This window comes from Miniopterus natalensis, chromosome 2 (assembly GCF_054644295.1).
Source record: "Miniopterus natalensis isolate mMinNat1 chromosome 2, mMinNat1.hap1, whole genome shotgun sequence".
Lineage (NCBI taxonomy): Eukaryota > Metazoa > Chordata > Mammalia > Chiroptera > Miniopteridae > Miniopterus > Miniopterus natalensis.
The window spans coordinates 174,573,136-174,585,521 of NC_142082.1; the positions used below are offsets into that span (position 1 = coordinate 174,573,136).

Genomic DNA, 12,386 nt, shown 5'->3' on the forward strand with positions numbered 1-12,386 from the left:
GGGGGGGCCCCCGGGACCAGCACCTCACTTCTCCGGCCTCGCCTCCCCGTCCACGGAAAGCAGGTACCAGCTCCCAGGCCGCCGGCTCGCTCGGCCCGAGGGAGCCAGGGCCCCGCGGGGCAGCGGGAGGACGCCCGGCGCTCGGTCGCGAGCAGACACCTGGGAAGCCCTCACCTGCTTACTCGGGACGGAACGGAAGCCCCGCCGCGGCGCACCGCTCCTCAGCCGCCGCACGGCCCCGGGCCCCCTCGGCCGTCGGGCTCGGCGCCGAGGCTCCCGGGCGTCCCCGCCGCAGCCCGCCCCGCGCAGGTCCCCCCTCCCGCGTCCCGCACCGCCAAGCCCTCCACGCGAGCTTTCCTCCCAGTGTTGTCATTGCTGAAGGGCCCGCCTCCCCCGCACACCGTAGACGCTCTAAGTGGCCGGAGGGGAAACGCTGTACCTTCTCTCGCAAACTCAAAACCCAGGGCTCTGGGTGGGGAGGGGAGACCTGGTCGGGAGGAAATGTCCCCCCCCCCCGCAAAAAAAACAAAACACAAACCCGTCGCCTCAGGCGCGGGGGCGGGCCACAGGGCCCGGGGGTGGGGCGGGACTCCCAGCCGGGCCCCGGGCTCCCCGCCGGCCTCCGGCCGCGCCCGAGGCGACCGCGGTCACGTGACAACCCTCCCTCTACCCCCTCCGGGCCCCCCCGCGCACAGCTGGAGGCGGGTCCCGCCCTCCCCCGGGAGCCGGGCGCCCGAGCGGGCGCGCTGCATTGTGGGCAGAGGGGCGGGGGTTGGGAAGATGGCGGCTCCCAGCCTCCTCAACTGGAGGCGGGTATCTTCCTTCACGGGGCCGGTCCCCCGCGCCCGGCACGGACACCGGGCCGTGGCCATCCGGGAGCTGATGATCATCTTCGGTGGGGGCAACGAGGGCATCGCGGACGAGCTGCACGTCTACAACACCGGTAGGCGCGGCGGCGGAGGCGGCGGCGGCGGCGCCCCGGCCCCGCCTGTGGGAGCTGCGGAGGGGGAGGGGAGGCGAGGCGGCGGCCGGGGCCCTGACAGCTGTCACCGCCGGGTCAGCGCCTCCTTCCGCGGGCGGCGAGGGGCGCGGCTCGGCCGGGCGGCCCGGGTCCCACAGTGTCCCGGGAGCAGCTTCGTGTGCCCGGTGCCCGCGGGGCGGAACCGGCCCCGAGCGGGACGCGCCGGCCCCGCAGCAAGCGGTCCCGAACCTCCGGCCGCATCCCCGGCGGACGTGGGCTCGCGAGCGAGACTGTTTCTAACGGCCCGGCCCGGGGCTCCGAGATCCCTCTCCTGTCAAACCCCCACCCTGCTCCAAACCAACGCGCCTCCTTTCCCTCCTCAGGACGGAGAGAATCTAGGGGCCGGGGTGCGGAGGGACAAGCAGAGGCGCCTGGGCTTCCACTCCAGGACAGCCGCGCCTCCGGCAGGTGGCCGTTTAGCGTTGTCCCCGTTGGTAACCCTGTTAACCGTCGGGGAAGTGGTTGGTGGGTGAGACCGGCGCCCGCCTCGGCGCCGCTGGCTGCGCGCGGCTCGTCCCCGAGGCCGGCCCGGCGGCCGCGGCCCGGCTGAGGCGCCAGCGCCCCCGGCCCGAGGCCCTGCCCCCGAGCACCTGCGTGCGCTGGGGACGACGCTGGGACTTCACGTTTCCACCTGTGAACGCGCCAGCGTCGCGCGCAGCCTCGTTTCCTCGGCGCCAGGCTAATGACTGAAGGTTGGGTCTGCACCGCCACAACTCTTCTTTGACCCAACAACTGGATCGTGGTGGTCGTTTAGAGGTTAATAAAAGAGGGGAGTAGGGGAAGTTTTTATCTTTTCACCCTCTCTCCTCCTCCTGGGCACCCTGCCCTATAAAGTTAAAAAGCTATTTGGTAATTTGGTGTCGTATAAAGTCCTAGCTTTGGAATAAGTTAGACCTGGTTCGAGTTTTCTCCTGCCGGTTTCCCAGGATCGGCCAGTGCTGTGTGTCAGACTTTTCACTTGTAAAATGGAGATGCTGGTATCCAGCGGGGTTTTTGTAACAACCAAATGATACAGATCAGGGTTTTTCAACAGCGGCGCTGTTGACGTTGGTGGAGGGGGCTGCGCTGCACTCCGCTGTAGGTTTGGCAGGACCCACAGCCTCTACCCACCCACTGGTAGGCAGTAGCCATCCCCCGCCCTTCCGTTATGACAACTAGAAAAGTTTAGTTTGCCCCGCGGGGGAAAATCATCCCCGGTTAAGAACCACTGGTACAGATGATACATGTAAAGTACATATTCATAGTTTGTGATAACTGTTTATCATCATTGTTTTTAGGCCCTGTCCAGGTAGCTCAGTTGGTTAGAGCATGCAGATCAAAGTTGCAGGTTTGATACCTGGTCAGGGCATATACAAGAAGCAACCAATGAATGCCTGAATAAGTGGAACAACAAACCTCCTTCCTCCCCCACCCCCCAAAAAAATCAATGAATAAAAAAATAATGACTTTTAATTTTATTTTGGCAACTAGTTACAAATCAGTGGTTTCTACCAGCTGTTCGAGGAGACATCCCTCCAGGCTGCGCTGCCCATGGATTTGTCTGTGATGGTACCAGAATATTAGTATTTGGGGGAATGGTTGAATATGGAAGATACAGCAATGAGTTATATGAGTTACAAGTAAGTGTATTTCAGATTTACTATTTCAGTCTGAAGCTGTAATAATGGTATCGCTCATAATTCTTCAAAAGATTGCAAAATATTTCGTTAACATACTTAAAATAGTGTGTGTCACCTTTAATAGTTTAGAAGAAATTGTTTCCACTTCACTAAAAAACTAATGTAAGTTTTTTCCCAATGCAATGGAACATTTGTAACATTAAGATATCTGTTACTTACCATCATTGTACATGTGATATGTTTAGACTTTTCTATTTTAGTTCAGTTCTTCAACTTCAGCCCCCAACAGAAGCACCTGGAGAGCTTGTGAAAACATTGCTGGGCCCTGCCTCCAGAATTTCTGATCTATATTGTCTGTAGTGGGCCCTCCCTATTTGCATTCCTACAAAGTTCCCACCTACTGCTGCTGGTCCTCAGACAATACTTTGAAAACCTTTGCCTTTAGTTATAGAAATTGTTACCCTCACACTAATAATCTTTTTTTCCCCCCAGCGAGACATACAAAAGAGGAATAGCAGTTTTATATATCCTTTCTAAATTTGACTCTCAACCAAACCAGGCGCAGAGCCCTCTGTGACAGCCTTAATTGACTTTTTTTCCTGAACTGTGCCAATGTTCTCAGGGCTGTTGACCTATGTTTTAACAGCCCTCCTGTTGCTTCTTTTGGGGGCTGAAGTTGAAAAACTGCTCTAAAATACAAAAGCCTAAACATATAACACGAGAGCATCTGGTAATTGTCAGATGTAGGTGGATTATACCTATTTACAAACAACTCATTTAAAAAATAGTTTTAGGTAAAGAAAGCATCTATAGCCAGAGACTAGGTTTTGGAGTTTGGTTTGTTAAATGACCTTTGTGCTTCTTTAAAGGTTAAACTATGTACCATTACCTAATTTCAGAAAGTAAAACTACACAAGTTACATTTAATCTTAAAGCTATATATAATATTTAATTTTTCATTTGGAAAATATTTTAGGACTGTTAGTGTGTATTATTATAAGCTTAGTTTGCTGTAGTGGAAAGTTGCGAATATGGAAGACTAGACTGGATTTCTATTGAATCATTTATTTTCATTCCAGAAGTTATCTGCTTAATTGTCATTTGTCCCCAAAGTACCTTTTTGGAGCCTTCTGATTGGATATAGATTTAAATGCATTATATTAGTATGATGTTACACTATTAGCAATATAGGAATTCTTTCCTGATTTTGTCTGAGTGTATTTATGCTATTTTTTAGGCAAGTCGTTGGTTATGGAAAAAAGTGAAGCCCCATGCCCCTTCTTCTGGTTTACCTCCTTGCCCTCGGCTTGGACATAGCTTTTCTTTGTATGGGAATAAATGCTATTTGTTTGGTGGCCTGGCAAATGAAAGTGAAGATTCAAACAATAATGTTCCCAGGTATGCCTACCCTTTTTCAGACCAAATGCTTATTTTATGATTTAGATTGACATTTAATTTCTTCCATCTTTAATTATTAAAATAGATGAATCTTAGCCTTTTTTGCACTTAAACTTAACAGAGAAGAAATTTTGTGTGCATTTGTGGTTTCCTTAGTGCCTGAAGTATATGTTTTCGAAACTATGCCTTTTCTAATCAGAAACCCTTATGAAACTGTTACTAATATAACTGCTTGTAACAATATATTTGTATCCTTTGAGCCTGCTAATGTATTTTAGTTGTCATAAGTGATCATGAAAAGTAACAAATGGTTATTTTCACATTCGGTTTCTCTGGGAATTTGGTGACAAAAATCTGACTATAAAACGAAGGCCATCGTTTCCATTTTTCATACAGGAAGCTATTAGAGTGGTTCACACAAGCGAATACTTTTTGAATCAACCCTTTCTTTTTCCAAACAGAATGAATCACTACTTCTTTTCTTTCCACATAGTGTTTTGATCACATTGTCATTATAGTTCTCAGGATTTGGAGATTTAGAATCCAAAAGGCTGTTTTCTGACTCACTGCTTACTATGTGTGCCCTTTAGTAGAAGTAATCTAAGCCCGTTTTCCTTCACTGAAATCACAGTGATTAAATGCCTACCTTTCAGTGTCATTGTGATGGCTAAATAAGGTCATTGACATAACTTTCAAAGCACTTTAAGGTTGCCACCAAGTATATAGTACAGTAGTTATTATTACCATGATAATGTATCTTTTTACTACATTAAATTAACGACAGAGTCTTAATTTTTTTCAAAATTTTAAAACTAACATTTACTAAAACATGGAAATTTTGGAAACCGGAGAAGAGGAAAAATAACTTATCCTACCACACTAATGCAGATATTTTTACTTTTAGCATGTCTTTTTTCATTTTTCTATTAAACAGATTTTTTTAGAGACTAATAAAAATTAGAGAGTATATAAAGTTCTTTCTCATGGCATCACTGTCCCTGACATAGGCAAATGCATAATTCAATTTGATATGTATCTTTTGGACCTTTTTCATGTAACATATTGTATTAGTCAGCTTTTCTTAGGTTATTGTATATAATGGGCAAGCTTCTCAAGTTTATGCTACTGGAGGGTGCAAATAGATACATTCAGTGCTTTTCAAAGCCTCTGATTAAAGCTAGTACATTCATTTCTGTTCACATTCCATTGGTCTAAGCAAGCCATGGGCCAAGCCCTCAGTAATGATCCAAGGATAAAAGTTCTGCTTACTGGGAGAGGAAAGTTGGGAACATTAATCTGATCCAACACAGACGTGTTTTCTTTTACAGAAGTGGAATCTTTCTTTTTGCTTTGCAACTTTGGGTGTTTACTTGTTTGTTTTTGTTGTTTTATCCCTTTAAGGGTGTATCTTGGAGCTCTTTTCCTGGCAGTAGGTATATATTGACCTTATTTTTTTAAAGGCTGAAAAGTAGTCTGAATTATTCAGATAACCATTCCCCTACTGATGGACATTTATTTTTTTTATTTATTTATTTTTTTAATATATCTTTATTGATTTCAGAGAGAGGAACGGAGAGGGAGGGAGAGAGATAGAAACATCAATGATGAGAGAGTCATTGATCAAGCCCACAACCGGGCATGTGCCCTGACTGGGAATCGAACCCTGATCGCCTGGATCCTAGGTCGATGCTCAACCGCTGAGCCACACCCAGCCGGGCGCGGATGGACATTTAAATATTTCCTTTTTTCTTTTCTTCTTCTTTTTTTTTTTTTTTTTTTTTGCACTTAGTCTTTGCACATGTATAAATATTTTTGTAAGATTGATACTTATAAGTGTAATTTGGAGTGGTGCCAAGGAGTATTTACATTTTTTTTTTTTTAAATGTATCTTTATTGATATCAGAGAGAGGGAAGGAGAGGGAGAGAGAGAGAGATAGGAACATCAATGATGAGTCATTGATCGGCTGCAGCCCAAAACCTGGGCATGTGCCCTGGCTGGGAATCGAACCCTGATCGCCAGGATCCAAGGTCGACACTCAACCGCTGAGCCACGCCCAGCCGGGCAGGAGTATTTACATTTAAGTTAAGTTTATTAGGTACTTCTGAAGACTCTTCTACCCCAAAACTATAAAAACAATTTTTCAGGTATTTTCTTCTAGTACATTCACAGCTTTGTTATTTGTTTAAAACATTAATACATTTAGAATGTATTTTTGTGACTACTGTGAGGCTTTTTACTTTTCTTCCTAATGGATTTACAATTCTCTCACCACCATTTATTAAATAAGCCATTTTTTCTTGTTAATTTGAAGCCCCATCTTGGTCATATCTTTATCCTCATATAAATGAGGCTCTTTAGACCAGGGGTTAAAAACTATACTTACTCTGTGAGACAAATTTGGCCTGCTGCCTGTTTTTGTTAATAAAGTTTTATTGGAACATAGCCATGCCCATTCATTTACATATTATCTCTGACTGCTTTCTATTGAAAGAGCAGAGTTGAATAGTTGTGACAGAGTTTATGACCTACAAAGCCTAAAATATTTATTATCTGACCCTTTACAGAAAAAGCTTGTCAACTCTTGTTCTAGACTCTATTCTGTTTTATTAATAACATATTTACCTTTTTATCATTAATTGTGAGGTTTCTTGTATATGTCTTTAATCAGATTAAGGTAGTTTTCTTAAAAATCATTGGGGAATAGATTACTATCTTTAACTTTAGGCTTTTTTTTTTTCTTACCTCCTTTTTCTGTATGTTCCATATATTCTTGAATCTTATTTTAGATTAAAATAATGTTAAGAAAATTCTTTTGGTCAGTCTTTCTTAGTAATTATTTACACCTCACAACCACAATTACCAACATCATTTTATTTTATTTATTCATTTTTTAAAATCCTCACCTGAGGATATTTTCCATTGATTTCTAGAGAGAGTGGGAGGGAGGATGGGGGGCGGAGAGAGAGAGAAACATTGACGTGAGAGAGACACATCAATTGGTTGCCTCCTGCATGCACCCTGACCAGGGACGGGCTACCTGCAACCGAGGTACGTGCCCTTGACCAGGAATTGAACCTGCGACCCTTCAGTTCTCGGGCTGATTCTCTGACCACTGAGCCAAACCAGCCAGGGCTCAACATCAATTTAAATGTAATTATAAATTACTATTTAATTTACAGTACCATTTCTCTTACTCAATGTATTTTTTCTTGGATTTCTTTTTATTTTTCTTGATTGACATCTAGTCACTTTTCCCCAAAACAATTATATGGCTAAACTTTGAAGTTTTATATACCCTCAAATGTTTTCATTTAGCTCTTATACTTGAGTAGTAATTTGATAGGAAATAGGTTTCTGTAAATGTCATTTTGCCGAGAACATTGAAAACATCCATGTGACAGATAAGTTTATGACAGATTCTAGAGTAAAAAAGTTATATAGGAAGGACATTGTTACGATATTATAGAGTGAACATTTAGAAAGAAAGAGAACTTGCAAAGCAACATTTTTAGTATTCCTCATTTATACATATGTGGATATTCAGAGAGAGAGTGAGGTCTTACCAATTATGGTCAATAGTGATTTTTCTGGTAATCTCGTACTGTGTTATAAACTGCCCCAAAAGTTAGTGATGCAGAATAACAACCATTTAATTATGCTCATGGATTCTGTGCATTAGGAATTCAGACAGAATATAGCAATAATGACTAGGCCCTCAGATGGGAATCTGTGAATGGTCACTTGCATGTATGATGCCTCAGATGAGATGGCTGAAGGATGGACTCAGCTGGGACTGTCATCCTATGTACCTGCATATGGCTTCTCTGTGGTGGTTTTGTGATAGCCAGACTTACACTGTGGTTCAGGATTCCATAATGAAGCTGCATTGGCCTTCTGTGACAGCCTCAGAAGTCACAGTGTCATTTTATCATACACTATTGGCCAAAGTAGTCACATACCTGACCAGAATCAAGAGAGAGGACATAGACCCTGCCTCCTGGTGGAAAGAGTGTCACAGAATTTATGACTGTGTTTTGAAACCATCATGGTGGTTGTCATGGATGAGAGTGTTGGCTAAATGATGGCAGAAATTTTTTAGATCTCTTCTGTTCTACTTGTCCCCAGAAGGGTACCCTGGTACACAGTAGTGTTTGGTAAATATGTGTTGAATGAATTAGGTATGGGGTCTCTGCTCTCATAATGCCTTTCTGTACTATATGAATTTTTCATAGTAAGCATTTATTATCTTTATAGACAGAAACAAAAAAATAAAAGGTATATATTATGCTATTTTTTTCATTTGTTTCATGATATCCTAGATATTTAAATGATTTCTATGAGTTGGAGCTACAGCATGGTTCAGGCGTTGTGGGTTGGAGCATTCCAGTGACTAAAGGGATTGTGCCTTCTCCAAGAGAATCCCACACAGCTGTTATATATTGCAAAAAAGATTCTGGGAGTCCTAAAATGTATGTTTTTGGTGGAATGTGTGGTGCTCGCCTGGATGACCTATGGCAACTTGACATAGGTAAGCTTAACTTGATTCAGGTTCAGAAATTGGTTATGATTGATAAAGGCAAATATAAAAATTGCTTTGAAAAATATTTTTGATTACAGTATTTATTGAGTTGCACTTAGATTTATAATTAGCACTATGGCCATCACAGGGGCAGCGGAGTGTGATGTGAATGGTTGTTGATCATTCAGGTTGAACAAATGAATGTTTGCTTTATGACAGTAACTCTCCTGTACTTCCTGTAAGTGGGATCAACATGTGTCCTGGTTCATGCTTGTCGTCCCACATAGTTATCAATAGTATCCACTTTCACTCTATAAAGTGTCCCAATTGAGGATGAACAAATTTATATGGTTACTCTATCTACAGGAAATATAGCATTAGTAATGTTATTGCTGGTCAGTGAAAAACCCTTGGGTAGCTCTTTTTTTTTTAAATCATCACCCGAGGATATGCTCTTTACTGAGTTTAGGGAGGGAGGGAGGGAAGGAGAGACAGAGGGGGAGAGAGAGAGAGAAACATTGATGTGAGAGAAACATTAATCGGTTGCCTTCTCACACTCACCCCAACCAGGAATCAACCTGAGACCTTTCTGTGCGCAGGGCGACAGATCCTCCAACCGAGCCACACCAGCCAGGGTTTGGGTAGCTCTTTTTAAAAGAGACCTAGGAATGAATAATTGGAGAGTAGGTGTGCCTGTCACTTTTGACTATCTTCTGCATGGTGAACTCTTACTTAAAATGTTAAAATCCCTAATCTGGTCTCAATTCAAAATTGATGGCACTCTAAATTCACCTCTCTATTATTACAAGTACTGACATTCTAGTGTAAATAAATTTCTGTGACTGGCAATTTATGTTAGTTGGAAATGTTTATTTTAAGATGAAATTCAAGTAACAGTTTTGAAACATTTTTGCTTTATTTTAGTAAGTTCTTTGTGGTTTTAATTTTTAAAATTCTGCAAGTTGAGGTAATTTGCTGTTATTAGATCAAGTTACTAATATAACTTATTTTTACTTTTAGAAACTATGTCATGGTCAAAACCAGAAACTAAAGGGACAGTGCCACTTCCACGAAGCCTTCACACGGCCAGTGTTATAGGAAACAAGTATGGTGGTTTTTTGTTTTTACTTTTTAAAAACTAACTTAAGAAAGATACACACAAAGAGAAGTGATGCTACCAGTTTCTTGGAGATGTATTACTGAATTTAATAAGTTTATACTTACTGAAACTGAAAACACAGGCCTACAGAGGTTAAAATGCCTGATGTGCCATTTTCTTATCATGCCGCCTTGTATACTTCTTTGCGTTCCCTACAGTGCCGTGCACAGAGTAGGTACTGCACGGGTGCAATGCAGCATTCAGACTGGTCTGTCTCCATTGACAGACCTGATGCACCTCACTGTTTCTTTTTACATATTTTTGGGAGTGCTTGATTCGTACTCAGGTATATACTCAGTATGTACACTCAGTGTACACTCAGTGGCTATACTTTTAAAAAAATATATATCTTTATTGATTTCACAGAGAGGAAGAGAGAGGGAGAGAGAGAGAGAGATAGAAACATCAGTGGTGAGAGAGTCATTGATGGGCTGCCTCCTGCACGTCCCCTACTGGGGACTGGGTCTGCAACCAGGGCTTGTGCCCTGACAGAATCAAACCAATATCTCCTGGATTATAGATCAGTGCTCTACCACTGAGCCAGGCCAGTTGGGCTCAGTGGCTATACTTTTGATGGGGTTATGGTTAGACTACAGACTCTGTAACCAGATTACCTGTTTTGTTGTTTGTCCTCTATGACCTTGGGGCAAGGAGACTTAACCTGTCTGTACCTCAGTTTCCTGAAATATAAAATGCCAATAATAATAAAGTCTACTTCACAAAGTTGTCAGGAGGGTTAAATGGGCTAATACATATAAAATGCTTCAAACAGTGCCTGAAACATAGAGAGCACTCCTTAATGGTTAGCTATTTCTATCAAGTTCCCTTATTTATGTAACACAGGGCCAGAATTAGGAGTATTTTTTAAAATATAATTTAATTAATTATTTACTTTACTGTAAAAGTAATGTTTTAGGAAACAACTAGTTATAATTTAGAACTTCATGAGTTCTTTTTTTAAAAAAATTTATTAAATTTATTGGAGTGACATTGGTTAGTAAAATTGTATAGATTTCAAGTATATAATTCTGTAATACATCATCTGTATATTATTGCATTGTGTGTTCACCACCCAAAGTCAACTCTCCTGTCACCATATTTATTAGTTCTTTTTTTAAAAATAGAAAAACACAATATAATGTTTTAGGAAAAAACTAGTTGTAATTTATAAATTTTTAAAAAATAAATATATCTTTATTGATTTCAGAGAGAGGAAGGGAGAGGGGAGGAGAGATAGAAACACCAATGATGAGAGTCATTGATCGGCTGCCTCCTGCATGCCCCCTGCTGGGGATCGAGCCCGCTGACCAGGAATCGAACCCTGATCGCCTGGATCCTAGGTCGATGCTCAGCCGCTGAGCCACGCCTGGCCAGGCAATAGTTGTAATTTAGAACCTGATTAGTTCTTTTTATTTTTTAATTTTTATGTATTGATTTGAGAGAGAGAGAGAAAGAGAAACATCTGTTTGCTGTTCCACCCATTTATGCATTCATTGGTTGATGCTTGTATGTGCCCTGACCAGGGATCGAACCAGAAACCCTGGTGCAACGGGATGATGCTCTAACCATCTGAGCTATCTGGCCAGGGCTCATTAGTTCTTTTCAAAAAATAGACATAAACAAACATTTTTTAAAACAGCAGAACCCTTTTATAAACTGCAGCTTTTAAAAATAATATATTTTAAATATATCTTTATTGATTTCAGAGAGAAGAAGGGAGAAGTAGAGAGAGAGATAGAAATATCAATGATGAGAGAGTCATTGATAGGCTGCCTCCTGCTCGCCCTACTGGGGATGGAGCTGAAACCTGGCCATGTGCCCCTGATCGGGAATCGAATTGTGACCACCTGGTTCATGGCAACAAAGCTCAACCAACTGAGCCACAAAGGCTGAGCTAAAATGCAGCTTTTAATTGGAACTCTTATATAGAGCTGCTCTGGTTATCTTGAGGTCACGTGGACCCTAAGCTCTACCAGATGAGCCTTTCTCCTTTAGTCGCCATTAGGTATGACTCAGGAACCACTGGGGCCCTGAGGCACATAAATTTTTTTATTTGATCTCAGTGACCAGTTATATGAAACTTAATCCTCTTTGGTTACTGTATGCGTACAATTCTGAATTTGACTTTGAATGTCATGGATCATTTGAGTATCTTTCTGACCGAGATACCCTTAGTATATTACATGCAATATTGATTTTCAAATGTATAATAATCGACATATACCCCACTTCAAATAATTTGCCAGAGAGAAACAATTTTGGTTCTTTATTACTTCATAAAATTGCAAACTCTTGAAAGAAGACCACTTTATTCATTATCCTATTTCAATTACCTTGAGATTGACAAGTGAGGGAATAGTCCTGTAGCTTGGCATCAACAAACAAGACATTTAGTCTACTGTTAGCATTTTAAATCTAAAACATAAAGCTCTAGGGGAAAAATCAGGTACTTTATGTCCCCTTTTTTGGTTTGTTTTTTTAGGATGTACATTTTTGGAGGATGGGTTCCACATAAGGGGGAAAATACTGAGACTTCACCTCATGATTGTGAATGGAAATGTACCAGTTCATTTTCTTACCTAAATCTAGGTGAGTCTTTTAAGAGTTACTTGTTGAAATAAAATGTGTTAGCAAAAGAATTTTTGTTTTGTTTAAGAATAACAGATTAG

The 12,386-nt window shown here is 42.2% G+C and overlaps 1 protein-coding gene across 1 annotated transcript in view; it reads left to right on the forward strand.

Moving 5' to 3' along the window:
- The first annotated feature begins 780 nt into the window (after nt 1-780).
- HCFC2 (host cell factor C2) overlaps nt 781-12,386 on the forward strand; it is a 35,358-nt gene continuing 23,752 nt past the window's right edge. Inside the window, exons 1-6 of the mRNA XM_087814864.1 lie at nt 781-943; nt 2,492-2,640; nt 3,878-4,038; nt 8,359-8,567; nt 9,579-9,663; nt 12,200-12,306. Of these exons, the coding sequence (XP_087670990.1) occupies nt 781-943; nt 2,492-2,640; nt 3,878-4,038; nt 8,359-8,567; nt 9,579-9,663; nt 12,200-12,306 (874 nt within the window). The remainder of the gene's footprint in view (nt 944-2,491; nt 2,641-3,877; nt 4,039-8,358; nt 8,568-9,578; nt 9,664-12,199; nt 12,307-12,386) is intronic.